This window comes from Rhinolophus ferrumequinum, chromosome 18, assembly GCF_004115265.2.
Source record: "Rhinolophus ferrumequinum isolate MPI-CBG mRhiFer1 chromosome 18, mRhiFer1_v1.p, whole genome shotgun sequence".
NCBI classification, from domain to species: Eukaryota; Metazoa; Chordata; class Mammalia; order Chiroptera; family Rhinolophidae; genus Rhinolophus; species Rhinolophus ferrumequinum.
Window position 1 is genome coordinate 39,531,866 of NC_046301.1, and position 13,324 is coordinate 39,545,189.

The 13,324-nt window shown below is 56.2% G+C and overlaps 1 protein-coding gene across 3 annotated transcripts in view; it reads right to left on the reverse strand.

Annotated features, from left to right (window-relative positions):
* CARM1 (coactivator associated arginine methyltransferase 1) overlaps nt 1-12,621 on the reverse strand; it is a 38,712-nt gene extending 26,091 nt beyond the window's left edge. For all 3 annotated transcript variants that reach the window (XM_033133824.1, XM_033133823.1, XM_033133822.1), the window contains exon 1: nt 12,386-12,621. In XM_033133824.1, the coding sequence (XP_032989715.1) occupies nt 12,386-12,608 (223 nt within the window). In that variant the 5' untranslated portion in view covers nt 12,609-12,621. The remainder of the gene's footprint in view (nt 1-12,385) is intronic.
* Nucleotides 12,622-13,324: the final 703 nt, after the last annotated feature.

Sequence of the window (13,324 nt, forward strand, 5' to 3'; positions counted from 1 at the left end):
GTAATTTATGCAATACTAGGCACACCTACTGCCACGCAGTGTGTTAGGTAATTTTCCCAACCACATTCTGCAGAACACTTAGCTTGTTTCTAAGAGGGGAAACTGAGGCACAGAGTGACGACATGCCGCGAGCGGCTCAGCAGCTTGTAGGAGACAGCCTATCCACACCCCGACCTCTGGGAGATTTGGGCCTGGGAGGCCAGAGAGGGCCAGCCTGGGGCGCTGGGAAGGACACAGGCTCCGCGTCGGGGTGGAGCCAGACTGCAGACAGTGTCCCCGAGCCACGACGACAGGGAGGCGATGAGCCTGCCTCCTACAGCTGTGAGGGGGCACCCAAGAGTCCCCACCACCTGCGACACATGGCAGCTGGGAGGGCAGTGCTCTGCAGGGACAGAGGTGGGCAGGGGAGGCCCCTGGCAGACGAGACACTTAAGGAGGCCTGGGAAGCCAGGGTGGCATGAGGTGTGTCATGCCACCCAGGCTGTGCTGGGGGACTGGCCCTCAGGGCAGTGGGTATACTCCACACTCTGGCTCCTGCCGCTGCTGGGCACAGAGTACCCAGGGCAGGAAGCGGAGCCGGTCACGGGTCTGAGGAGTGTGAATGTGGCTCATAGGAGTGGGGAGCTGCCTCGGGCAGCTGAGGGGCCTCAACCCGAAGCCCGAGTGGCTGGGGAGAGGCAAAACCGGTAGAGGCCGAAGGACAGGGCAGGGTTAGCCTCGAAGAGAAACGAGTGACAAAGGAGACTGCAGCCCAGGGCTGAGGCGACTGGAATCCTCACCAAGGGCCCATGTTGAAAGAAAGGTTTGACCACTGGCGCAGAGGTGAAACCGGACGTCCTGAGGCCGCACCACTGGTGGAGGGGCCTCCGCCAGACCCCTGAGGCTCCAGGAGTCCCGCAGGATGCACAGCAGGCTCAGAGGACAGGAGGTCTGAGGTAGGAGGGCTGCCTCCCACCCACCTCACCAGATGTGACTCCAGATGTAGCACAGGCAAGAGGGGACACCGTAAGGACTCGGCAACTAGGCAGGAATGAGGAAAGATTGGCTTTGGGCTCCAGAAGAGCCTAAGGGCCACTGCCCTGACACAGGCAAAGGACGAGGTAGGTACGTCCTCCACATCAGGTGCAGGATCTCCTGGTCACCAGCGCCCAAGAGGCAACAGGGCTGATAGAGGCCCCTGAGCCCACCTGGGGGGCATCCCAACTCTGCTGCCCACCACCACACAGTGCCTCAGTTTCCTCGTTTACAAAACGGGAGTAAGAGCTGTGGCTCCTGATGGGCTATACATAGTGTAGGGAGCAGAGAATGGGGTGAGCTGACTCACACCTGTGCCAAGAGCACACAGCAGTCAGCGCCCTTCAGAGCTGTTCTATGGTTAGGCGAATCAATGAACGTAAAGAGCCTGGCACTGGGCCTGGCTGACACATGCTTGTGCTCGGTAAACATTAGCCATGGGAGGGCCTGGAAGCGCCCATGAGCACGGCCTGGAGATAAGGGGAGTCAGAGCCACGCCGCGAGGAGAGGCCGCGCAGGCACAGAAGTCTGAAAGCTGCAGCCTGCCTCTGCCTTCCCCTCCAGCCCCAGGAAGAATGTGGCGAGATCTCTGGAATGTCCCCTTGGGTCTGCAATAGGCCCCCCAATCTGTCTCTGATTACAGATTCCTAAGCCCCCTGCGGGGCATCACAAGAGCATCCCTTTTTCATTAAGGTGCTGATCTGCCAGAGTCTTTTCCTCGCTCAAAATCCCACCCATGCCTCGTTGTCATGCAGGTTTCTATCCATAAAACCATTCCCCTCTGACATGTGTAACGCATCCAGTAAAAACGAACCCCAGCCACAGCCACAGGAATACAATTAGCGGGGGAGCAAATCCACTAACAAGCTAAAAGAAAAACGGCCCAGACCCACTCTTGCCAAAGCTGTCGGTGATGAATCGCTTGAAAGAGACAGACAAAAACAGGGAATAAAAAGGGGTTCTCCCCTCTCTATGCAAGGAGTGGGAAGAAGACAGAGCCCCTCCCCCCAAAAGAAAAGTCTGGACTCGTTTTCACGAATGCCCAGTGTGGCGGCCAGGGACAGACCCGACAAAAAGTACCCAGAGGCTGAGGCGGTGGCCTGAGTTCTAGTCTGGCTTTGGTGGCAGTTGTGCAGGTGTACACAGCTGTCGGGTGCGCCAAACAGAGCACCTAAGGCCTGGGTGTCTGTGACTAAACAATTAAAATAATCAAAAGAATAACCCACCCAAGGAGACACACGAAGGCCACGGAGTCTCCATATCCGACTCCTGCAGGCCTGGGTGGATGGAGCTCGGTCTCAATTTCCTTCATATAACTGGTTTTCTGGGAACAAAGGGAATAGGGGTGGGGGAAGTCGGGAACTCCAGATTTCTCACCCAAAAGGCAGAGCTGGGCAGAGGAACAAGCATCAGGGCAGGTGCCATGGTTTCCCTGGGCAGAAGGTGCCCATGTCCCCGCCCTGCACTATTCTAGGTCCTGAATCCTGGAACTCCCAAACCAGTCCCTGAAGAGAGGACAGGAGGGTGACCACACAAAGGGAGGGGTTCCCTCCGGAGTCACTGCGGACCAGAAGGGGCTCAGGCAGGCTCTCCGAGGCCACTTGTCTGTGCCCAGCTCAGCTCTCCTTGTCCTGGGTTGAATGATCACCCCCACACCGAGGACACATCTCCTCTTGCAGACCAACCAGCAGCTTGAGGTGATATTTATAATACATATTATACTGTGTATTACTCATCTGCTGTGTGTGCTGGGCTGACACTAGCACACAAAACCGCCCTCCATTTTCCGGAAAGGAGACGACAGCAGTACCTAGGGTCACTTGGCCAGGTCACAAAGTCACATCAAGGTTAGGCTCCCAGCCTATGCTAATCATCCAACAGCTTTTGATCCAGAGCCAGGAGGGGGAAGGGAGAACACTCTAGCCAGGGAATGCAAAGCCGGGGAGAGACAGGGACCCATGAGAGCAGCAGGACTGACCCAGGGACACTGCAGACCCCCGCGGCCTGGGAGCAGGCTGGCCTCCCAGCCGAGCCACTGGCCTCTTATCCTAGTTAGTTCCCTCCTTCCCACCTCAACTCTCTCTCCGGCCTGAGCCTCCTGGCCGCACATTAAGCTCATCAGCTGCCATTCTCTTCATCCTGGGCCTGTGAACCACATTCCCCACAGTGGGAGATGGGGCTCCTTCTCTGCCTTCTCTCTGCTCCCCAAGACTGGACGTGTGCCGCGGGTGGGGATCGCGTCTGATTTGTGCAGCAGGGCTGTGCCTACAGTCCAGGCACAGACATCCACCCTCGCCAAGGCCACCTGCCACCCACTCAGCCCCAGTGAGGCGAGGGAGCCGAGATGCGGGCGTCTAAGGCGCCCCAGGATCACCCTGCTGGGAAAGAACAGGAGACAGAACGGGACTGGCCCACTGTCACTGGGGTCATTCCCCTCCCAACACTCTTGGAATAAACGCCGAGCCCCTTTTCTGGGACCACCCCTCCCCAGGTGCCCTGCACCAACCACGCGGGCCACTGGCTCCTCTTGGCCATGCCAGCCCACAGGCTCACTCCTAGAGAAGGTCTTCCCTCCTGCTGGAGAGCAGACCTATTTCAAACACTTTTACTTCTATTAACTCACAACAACCCCCCAAGGTAGACACCATCAAGATCCCCATTTTATAGTGGAGGAAACGCAGAGAGAGGAAATGCGGACGGTGAGGCCTGGAGGTGGGACTAGGCCGCAAGCCCCCACCTGCTTTCCCCCTGACAGCTTCGATGCCCCATCCTGAGCAGGACCTGGGGATTCCACAACCCTGTCCCGGACCCACCACCCTCCCCTGGCGACCCCGAGCTACAGCGCATGTTATTTTCTCCCAGGCACGGACCACTGGGAGCACAATCATATTCGGGTACTTACTTAGCACATGTCACACAACACCCCCAGTCCCCAAAATGTGGGACCACGTGCTTACTCAGGTGTCACTGTATCCCCAGCTCCTAAAACAGTAACTGGCACACAGCAGAAGCTCAGTAAAATTTTGCTGTTTAAAGTTAGATGCATGGTACCAACCACATAAAACAACAGCAAGCCCACGCTCCATATACTTTTCCAGTTGAAGGAATGAAAAATCGGGTCTCCCCATCTTCAAAGAACTGCTGGGTCCTGTCATCGTGGGTGAGGTCAGCTCCTCTACCTCTCTCTCTGTGCCCCACCCCAGACCTCCCATCTGGCTGGGTCCTGCCCCCACCCCAGCCCTCCAAGGGGGGCCTCCCAGCAGCAGCCCACACTGCAGACCTTATTCCTACCCAATGAAAGCCACTGCCCCAGACCGCAGACATAGAGTGCCTTCCTCTCCCACTGCTCACGCCGCCCCTTATGAGCCAGGGGCACCGTCTCCACTCCCCAATCTGGTCCTGTCCTCCAGGGGCGGTCAGCCTTTCTTGGGTCACAGATCCCTTAGAGGGACGTCAAAAGCAGGGGAGCTTCTCCCTCCCACCAAATGCACAAAGAACCAATGGCAACGCTACGGCTCCAGTTTACCAGATACAAATGGAGTGAAGCGTATTACATGTGTTCCCTCCAGAAAGGTGCCCTTTCTGTCACCCTTTTCTACAATCAAGAAGGCTCCTCCGAGGTCACAGCCACCAACTCTCGTCCCTCTACCCTTACGCAAAACGGCACACAATTTCAGGGGCTCATGAGTCACTTCTCCACCCCAGGAGCCTTGCACAGACTGCAGGTTAAGAGCGCCAGCTCTGAGGCTCCACCCTCCACCAGGAGCAGCCAGCTCTGGCCCCGGTCTGGCCCTCCAGCCCACCCTCTCTGGGATGGGCATCTTGCCCAATGCCCTGGCAAACTGAACTTACCCCCTCCCTGGGTAGCAGGTAGATCCCAGAGAGGGCTCCCCAGAAAAGGAACCCCATTGCCACTAAGGGCTCCTGAGCCTCCTCCATTCTGCTAAATCTGGCCTGATCCAAAGTCCGCCACCTGAGTCATCGTTAAGTTCACACAATCCTCCTTCTGCCGAAAGGCCCTGTACCCCCACCACGTCCACACCCCCACATGTAAGGCTTGCTTGCGTGCCACGTGATGCCTACTTTCCAGCTGTGATCTCACATACAGGCCCCGACAATCCCCACAGGGGTAGCAGGCCGAGCCCGCAGCCCCTTGCCTAAAGCACGTCGGCCCAGTGTTTTTGGATCACAGGCTGACTTCAGAGACAGTGCGGGTTCAGTTCCAGGCCACCGATAAGGCGGGGATCACAATAAAGCAAGTCGTGACGTTTTTGCTGGTGGAAGGTCTTGCCTTCAGTTTGTAAAAAAAACAAAACACCTGTGAAGTGCAATAAATGAAAGCACGATCAAATAAGGTGCGCCTATACCAAACTTTTCAGTTTTATAAAGGTAGCAAGGTGCAGAGGATGCAGACCGTCTCTGGCAGAGCATGGCCTGTAACCATGTTTTGCAGGGAAACATGGGACCAGTCCCACTAAACGGTACGCGGAGATAATAAAGAGCCCCACGTGGCAGAGTTCGGGTCAGGTTAGATTCTGCTGTCAAATGAATAGTAGCCTAGGTTTTCTTAACTTCTGGATTTCCAAATTACCAAGGAGGGGCTGTGGGCCTGAAAAGGTGCAGGTGGAGGTGAGCAGGGGAAGGGGCTGGGTGATGGGTAGTGGGTGGGGCCTGAGACTGGAAACCAGACCAAGTTAGGACTTGGGGCAGCAGCCCCCACCTGCACAGGGCTCAAATTCAGCCGTTGGATGGAGTGTCTGGGGGCCAAAGGAGGCTGTAAGCTAAGGGAAAGATGGCTTCCCACACCCAATGGAGACCTGGGTTCAGAGAAATTCTTCTCTATTTGAAGAAACAGACCACTGCAAGTGAGAGGACAGATGGCTACTGGCGCGAGGACTGTGTTGGGGCGGCATGACCAGGGCCAACTGGGGTGGCACGCCCCTTCTGAAGGTGGCACCATGATCTACCTGGTCTCAGGGCATGTAGGACTGGGGCTGCCAGGCGTTCTGATTTTTCAGAAGTACAAAGTCAGATTTTGATGAGAAGTCACCCAATTTAAAAAATATTGGATGTCTACTTTTATTTTAATCGCACAGCCAAGCAAACTCTACGGGCAGGTCACTTACAACAACCCTGATCAAGGGTCAGGGCCTTTGCCATCTTGTCCCCAATGCCCTGGGCAGAATTTACCTTTTGTTCCATATCACAACTTCTAGACCTGCTTCTGGGGCAGGCTAAGGTGAAACTTATTTGGTTACATTCCTGTTGCGTTCTCTAGTTTGGAAGCTTCCACAGGCTTCTCTCTCCCTGCTCCCATCTATACCACAACCTGCTACCAGAGTAATCTTCAGAAATACCATTTTTATCATGTTAGGCCCCTGTGAAAAATGGCAGACAATTCCTGACCATATCCAGGAAAAGGCCCTGTCACTTGTAAAACGTGACTTGGGACCAACTCTGTTACCTCCTCTTTAGTGCCTCCGTTCCTCAGAGGGATCCCTTTTGCTCCGTGCCAGTCTGCTGTCATCACCCGCCATCCACTTGACCATCTCTCCATAAACCAGGAATGTGCTCCCCAACACTCTGCCTACATCCACATCCTACCCACTGTGGCCAAGGGGACTATCTCCCAGTGTCTGTTCTCCATTTTACCTACAGGAAGAGAAATCCTGAAATTAGCTAAACACATAGTCACTCGGACTAAAGACTACATCTCCCAGCCTCCCTTGCAGCTTGTGGTAGCCACGTGACTGTATTCTAGGCAATAAGATGAAAGGAGAAGCCCCCTCAGCCAGCTTCTGGGCACCTCCTTTAACAGACACCCGGCTTGTGCCCTTGGTATGCTTTGTCCCTTCTTTATCCTGCTGCCTGGAAACCAGGGTGTAATGGCTAGACTCCAGCCACCATGTTGATCCGCAATGACAAGACGTCACTCCAGGAAAAGTCTGGGTCCGAGAAGTTCCTTGAGCAGAAGCTCCACACCAGCCCTGGTCTGCCAATCTCCAGAGTTTAATACAAAGAGCATGAGAAATAAAATGCCATCTTGTTTAAGCCACTGCTGCTTTGGGTCTGTGTTATGCACAAACTGAACCCTAACCACCTTTCTTCACTGAATCACTCTGCAGTGAGATGGCAGGTCCAACAGCTCTGAACTCCAAAGCCAGCTCTGCTGCCTGCCAGCCATGTCACTTGGTCAAGCCTTTCCACCTCTGGTTTTCCTCCAATAAAATGGGAGTGGTGTCCTTGACCTCCCAGGACTGTTTTAATGACCACTGGTAACATACAGCAAGGGCCATACCTGTCAGGTCAACTGGCCCGCAATCCAGAAAGTGTATTCTATCTGGCCTGGGCAATCAGGACCCGGCACAATCAAAACAGACACACACACAATGAAAGGCTTTCTGCTTTCTCTTAAAGCTGTGGCACCCCTGGCTGAGGCCAAGTTCCCACAGTGCCCCCTCCTCCTGCCCGCTTCATTCATTTATCCCAGGGGTCCACAAGCTTCTTCTGTCAAGGGCTAGCAAATAAATATTTTAGGTTTTGCACAACACTATGGTCTTGATTGAATATTCTTCTTTAGGCTTTTTTTCTCCCCCTTTTTCCGCCCCCCCCCCCCACTCCAGTTCAAGCCATTGTTTCTCAGTCTAGTTGTGTAGGACACAGCTCCCAGGCCCATGCTGGTATTATGAGCTTTGCGCTCCCCCCGGCTGAGGTAGTCGTTGCCAGCTGTCGGTCAGACGCTCACAGCAGCTCACGGCAGCTCTCGCCAGCTGCCGGCCACTCACACTGGCCACCGGCCGCTCCTGGCAGCACACAGTAGCCCGGAGCAGCACAGAGCAGCCCACAGCAGTTCATGCCAACCTTCAGCAGCCCAACTCCAGGGAGAGCCGTTGTTCACAATCTTAGCTGTAGAGGGCGCAGCTCACTGGCCCATGCGGGAATCGAACCCGTGACCTCGGCGCTAGGAGCAGGGCGCTCCAACCACCTGAGCCGGCCCTAGGCTTTTTTTTTTTTTTAACTTTTTTTATTTACTTAGGTGTGTTTTTCCAGGACCCATCAGCTCCAAGTCAAGTAGTTGTTTCAATCTACCTGTAGTTGTGGAAGGTGAAGCAGCTCACAGTGTCCCATGTGGGGATCAAACTGGCAACCTTGTTGCTAAGAGCACCAAGCTCTAACCAACTGAGCCATCTGGTGGCCCCCTTTTTTTGTTTTCTGTTTTTTGTTTTTTTAAACCAACCCTTCAAAAATGTACAAACCTCCCCTAGCTCTGACTGCAGGCCTGGCCTGGCCCGCAGCCCACAGTGCCCACGGGCCCTAAGTTATACCATGATCCTTGCCCCAGCTGCCCCCAAAGTCAAGCACTTCAGTCTGCCAACACAAGTTCATGCAGAGCCTGGGACACAGTAAATGCTCAATAAATGACAGTAGCCAGTAGCAACTCATAGGCACCAGTGATAAATGTGAATGTCCTTTCAGTGAATGCCCTCACTTGTCACCTCAGCGTGACACTGAACGTCCTAAAGGCTAGGCACACAGGACAAACTCTTCTGTGCCCACCCCCCTCCCCCAGCTGTCAGGGCGGCTACCAGGAGCGTGACTGAAGAAGTCTCCAGGGTTCCCAATCTGTGGGAGCAGGCCATTCTTCACCTTGTTTTCACAGGGGGTTTTTCTCTGGGGTTTCCGCACTCTGGCATGCCCCCCCACAAACTGAAATTTAGCCTCTGTCAGAGCCAGTGCTGCTCTATATCTCTTCCTAGCCAAGGGGGAAGAGAGAGTCCAGAGAACCAGCCTTACTGACTCGTGCTGACCAAGAAAGAAAAGTGACACAGTCATCTCCAGAAAGGCCGCCGTGGGGCTGAGGAACTGAGAGAAGACTCTGCTCTCCTCCTCGGCCACCCCATCATGGGCTTTCCCGAAAAGCTACCTCCTTTCAAGGGGAGGGCAGCCTGCCTCCAAGAACTCCAGAGGCTGTGCCAAAGCTTCCTTAAGCCCAGGAAGCCTGCACCTCTGCCCAGGGAAAATGGCCTGCTTTTGGTAGCTGCCATTTAGCCAGTGCCATGGACACAGGCCAGGGTGACCTCAGGTGGCAAGAAGGGATGGGGAGAGTTACCCTTCACTGCAGGGTGACTGGAACAGGGCCTTCTGCAGATGTCATTGCTCCTACATGGATGGTGCAGACATCAAGGAACAGGGATGGATGTCCTACTACCCACAGCCAGCTCCCAGCCCTGCCTCCTGAGGCAGAGGTCGCAGCCCAAGGGTTCCTCTCCCATCTGCTGGGTGAGTGAGACAGCTGGGCAGCCCTGAGGCTTAAGAGCTTCCCTCCTAGAAAAGCCAACTTTTCACCACTTCACAACAATCACACCACTGTCGATAGTATCTTAGAAACATCGACTGTTTACTGCTAGACACCCTGCTTCACACCCCCACGGTCCACTTCACCCACATTCCCAGGTCCCAAGGGGCAGGAGTCCCACTGCAGATGAGGAAAGTGAGGCTTTGTGCAGGTGTGTGTTGCTAGAGGTGAGGAAACAGGCTTGGGGAGGTAAAATGGCTAGTTTAAGGCCACACCAGTCAGACTCCATATTCAGAACCCTTGCCAACACTCGAGGTTGCCTCTGTGAGCCTCTCATATGTGAGCCACTGGGAGATTCACGCAGGTGTCCTGGCCAATCCCCCTCCTCACCCAAACACAGATTCGAATCCCAGGGGGTGTCCTGGAAGCACAAGCAGCTAGCAGGACCCCACCTCATGAGAGACAAGCGAGCAGAACTGGGCTCCTGACGCCTTCTCACCTGGCCAAAGCATTCAGGTCCCAGAAGGGTCCAGGTGGGAAAATTGAGACCAGGGAAGGAATAAGTTCATCCCACAAGAAGGCCTAACGCTCCCAGCAGCCGGTTCACCCACAAGTCCTCCCCAGCTGTCCCGTCCCCACACGTCCAGTGGCTGACCATGTCTGACCTTCTCCAGGGGACTGTTGGCCAGCACTCCACACCCTGCAGGCAGGCTCTCACATCCAGGAGCAGCATGCAGCCTACAGCCCAGCCCTGGGACTTTGCACTCCCCGACACCCTTCAGAGCAATGTGTTCTGTGCACCCACCCTCTCCAGGCCTGCTCAGGAACCAGTGCTGCCTCACCCTCAGCAATAACCCAGCCAACTTTGAGGCCATCGCCAGCCCATTATGGGAGCAGGTGCTACCTCCAAAGAAGTGTTCATTTATTGAGGAAACACACTGTGCCACACCCCCATTCTATCGATAAGGAAACTGAGGCACAAAGACACACGGCCACTGGAAGGGCACCAGTCTAGCCCACATAGTAGACCAATAAAAAATATACCCAAGCCCTATGCTCCAGAACCTATGAAGGTGACCTATTTGTTAAAGGGTCTTTGCAGATGTCATTAAGGATCTCGAGATAAAATCATCCTGGGTCTAGGGTGGATCCTTAATCCAAAGACAAGTGTCCTTATAGATAAAGACACAAAGAGAGAGGAGAGGCTGTATGAAGACAGAGGCAGAGATTGGAGTTCTGTTGCTATAAGCCAAGCAACACCTGGAGCCACAGAAGCTGGAAGAGGCAAGAAAGGGTCCCCTCCAGAGACTCTGGACAGAGCGTGGCCCTGCCAACACCTTGATTTTGAACTTTTGGCCAGGAACTATGAGAGAATACATTCCTGTTGTTTTAAGTCACCAAGTGTGTTATGTCAGCCCTGGGAAACTAATACAAGCAGGTTCAGCTGACTCCAGAACCCTGTTCTCAACCCCACACCAATGTTATGTGAGCATAAAAGGGAAGAAAATCTTTCAGACTCCTGGGACTCTATCATCCCAGACTAAGGATCTCAGTTTGAGAAACAGACTTTTTCTTGTTTTACAAACAATGTATCAGTTACGAATTACCTCGAAAAGAGAAGTGTTATCTTCATAGCATGTAACAATTCAAGATTATCAACAAAAGCAGAAAAATAAAAGCTCTCCTGGACAAAGATGTGAATACGGGAAACTGGGTATGGAGTAGATATATGGAACTCTGTGCTATCTTCTCAGTAATCCTATAAACTTTGAACTGTTTTAAAGTAAAAGAAAAGTTTAAGCTGGAGCTTAAGTGTCTGTCCTGAGCTCTGATGCCCACCTGGGACACCCTTCTTCCCTCTCCTCGTCTGGTCCAAAAGACCCAGCTCTGCCCCAGCAAAGACAGGTGCGGCATTGGGGAAACAGACCTAGCTCCTCTAGTTTGGGTTTTTCAAGTCAAGGCACGGGGAGAACCCTGTGTGAACCAACTGCTCCACAAACTTCTCTCACACCCCATTCCCGAAGTGTAAAACAAAAATCACACAGACCAATGCAAATTAAGGGACCCGAGTGACTTCCCAGCACATCAGTGCAAGAAACTCTGAGAAACAAGGCTGAATGAAACAGAATAGCAAAAAGTGAAGGAGGAATCAGGAATGGGAGAGAAGGGATAAGAAAGTGTAACAAGAGGAAGAAAAAGGATGAACTCGGGGTCCTTGGCAAACACATTTGTATTTTTTTTTCCCACTGAAATGTCAGTTTTGAAACTAGCTTCTGAAAACATACCCAGCTTCGCATATCCCCTAAAAGGAAGATCAGAGGACTGGTGGCGCGGGAGGAAACTGCTACCTCTTCGAAGCCCGGCAACATGAAGGAGCCCCACTGGTCCACGTTTTTACCAGGAGCACATCCAGGGGCTCGCACCACCCTCGCGTGGGCCCCTCTCCCCTTATCTAGAAGTTTCCCACTCAGGCTGTGCGCACACCAAGCCCTCTTAAAGGGTGAAACCTGTCCTCTATGTCGTCCCAGACTGGGCACCACTTTCCAACTGTCCTTAGCAGTCCAGGGGGGTCCCCTAAGATGGCCAGAGGCTGCCCACACGGCTCCCTCCAGCCCGCCAGGGTGGCCACACCCGCCCGCGAGACTCCTACCTCTCCCAGGGCCCCCTCCTTCCCATCCAGCCCTCACAACCCCGGCTTCCTCCGAATTCACCTTCCATTCTCGGCCCCCCACTTCCTGTCCACCCCCTCCCAATCTCAGGGCCCTCACTCCCCGATTTCCCGCTTCCCTCAGCACTCAGGGCACCTCACCTCTAGCCACCACGCACGCCCTCTTTTCTCCCTATGCCCCTTGACACGTTCCTCCACACCCCTCACTCAGGGCCCCCCACACCCGGCTCCCTGGGCACAGCCCCACGCACCCCACACCAGGCCCCCACGGCTTGGGGCCCCTTTACCCTCCGGACGCCGGCCCCTCACCCACTGCGTCCCTCCCACCCCGGGCCCCCCGCCCGGCCTCGTGCGCAGCCCCCGCGCGGCGCACGGCCCACGGCCAGGCTCCGGGACCCCGCACTCACGGCTGTAGAGGGCGATGCCCGCCGCGTCCGGGCCGGCGCGCACCTCGAGGCGCAGCGCCTGCTGCTCCGCGTGCCGCTGGATCTCGCCGTTCGCGTCGCCGATGGTGAGGAGGCGGGCGCCGGGGAACACGGACACGGCCGCGCAGGGCCCCGCGACGCCCGTGCCCGTCACCCCCACGACTCCCGTGCCCGGCCCCGCCGCCGCCGCCGCCGCCGCTGCCATCTTAGACCCGGCTCCAGGCCCCGCCGCCGCCACCGCCGCCGCGCCCGGGCCCAGGCCGCCGCCGCTGCCGCCGCCGCCGCCGCTGCCGCCGCCGCGCAGGCCGAGGCAGAGGCCGAGCCCCGCAGCGCCGCCTGCCGACTACGCGCCGCCTCGCTGATAGCGCCGACGGCCCGGGCCCGTGGCGCAGCGCCCTCTGCCGGCGGCCCTGGGCGCAGGGAGGGAGCACGCCGGGGGACGGGGCCAGCCCAGCCCCGCCCCGCCCCGCCCCGCGCGAACGGTCGCCGCTTTGTGAGGTGGCTCCGCGTCCCAGGAACGGCGGGGGCGGGATCGTGCGTCAGAGGGCGGTGCTCGGACGCACGGACACGCCCCTAGACCTGAGACCCGCCCCTAGTGCGGCGCGGCTGGAACGGCCGCCCTAGTAGGGCGGTGCGGGTGCGGAGGCCCAGGAGGGGCGGAGCGGGAGCGCGCCAGGGAGCGGTACTCGGCGGTGTGACACGCTCCGGGTCCCGCCTCGCGCAAACCGCAGCGCTTTGTGAGGCGGCTCCCCTGCCCCTGGAACAGCGGGGGCGAGCCTGAAGCCCAACAACTCCGACACGCCCCTGAAACTGGGCTCCGCCCCGTGGTCCTGCACGGCTTTGTGAGGCGGCTAGTTGAAGTGCGGAGTCCAGCTGCGATGGGGCCCCGCCCCTGTACCGGCCCTGCTCCCTCCCACTGGG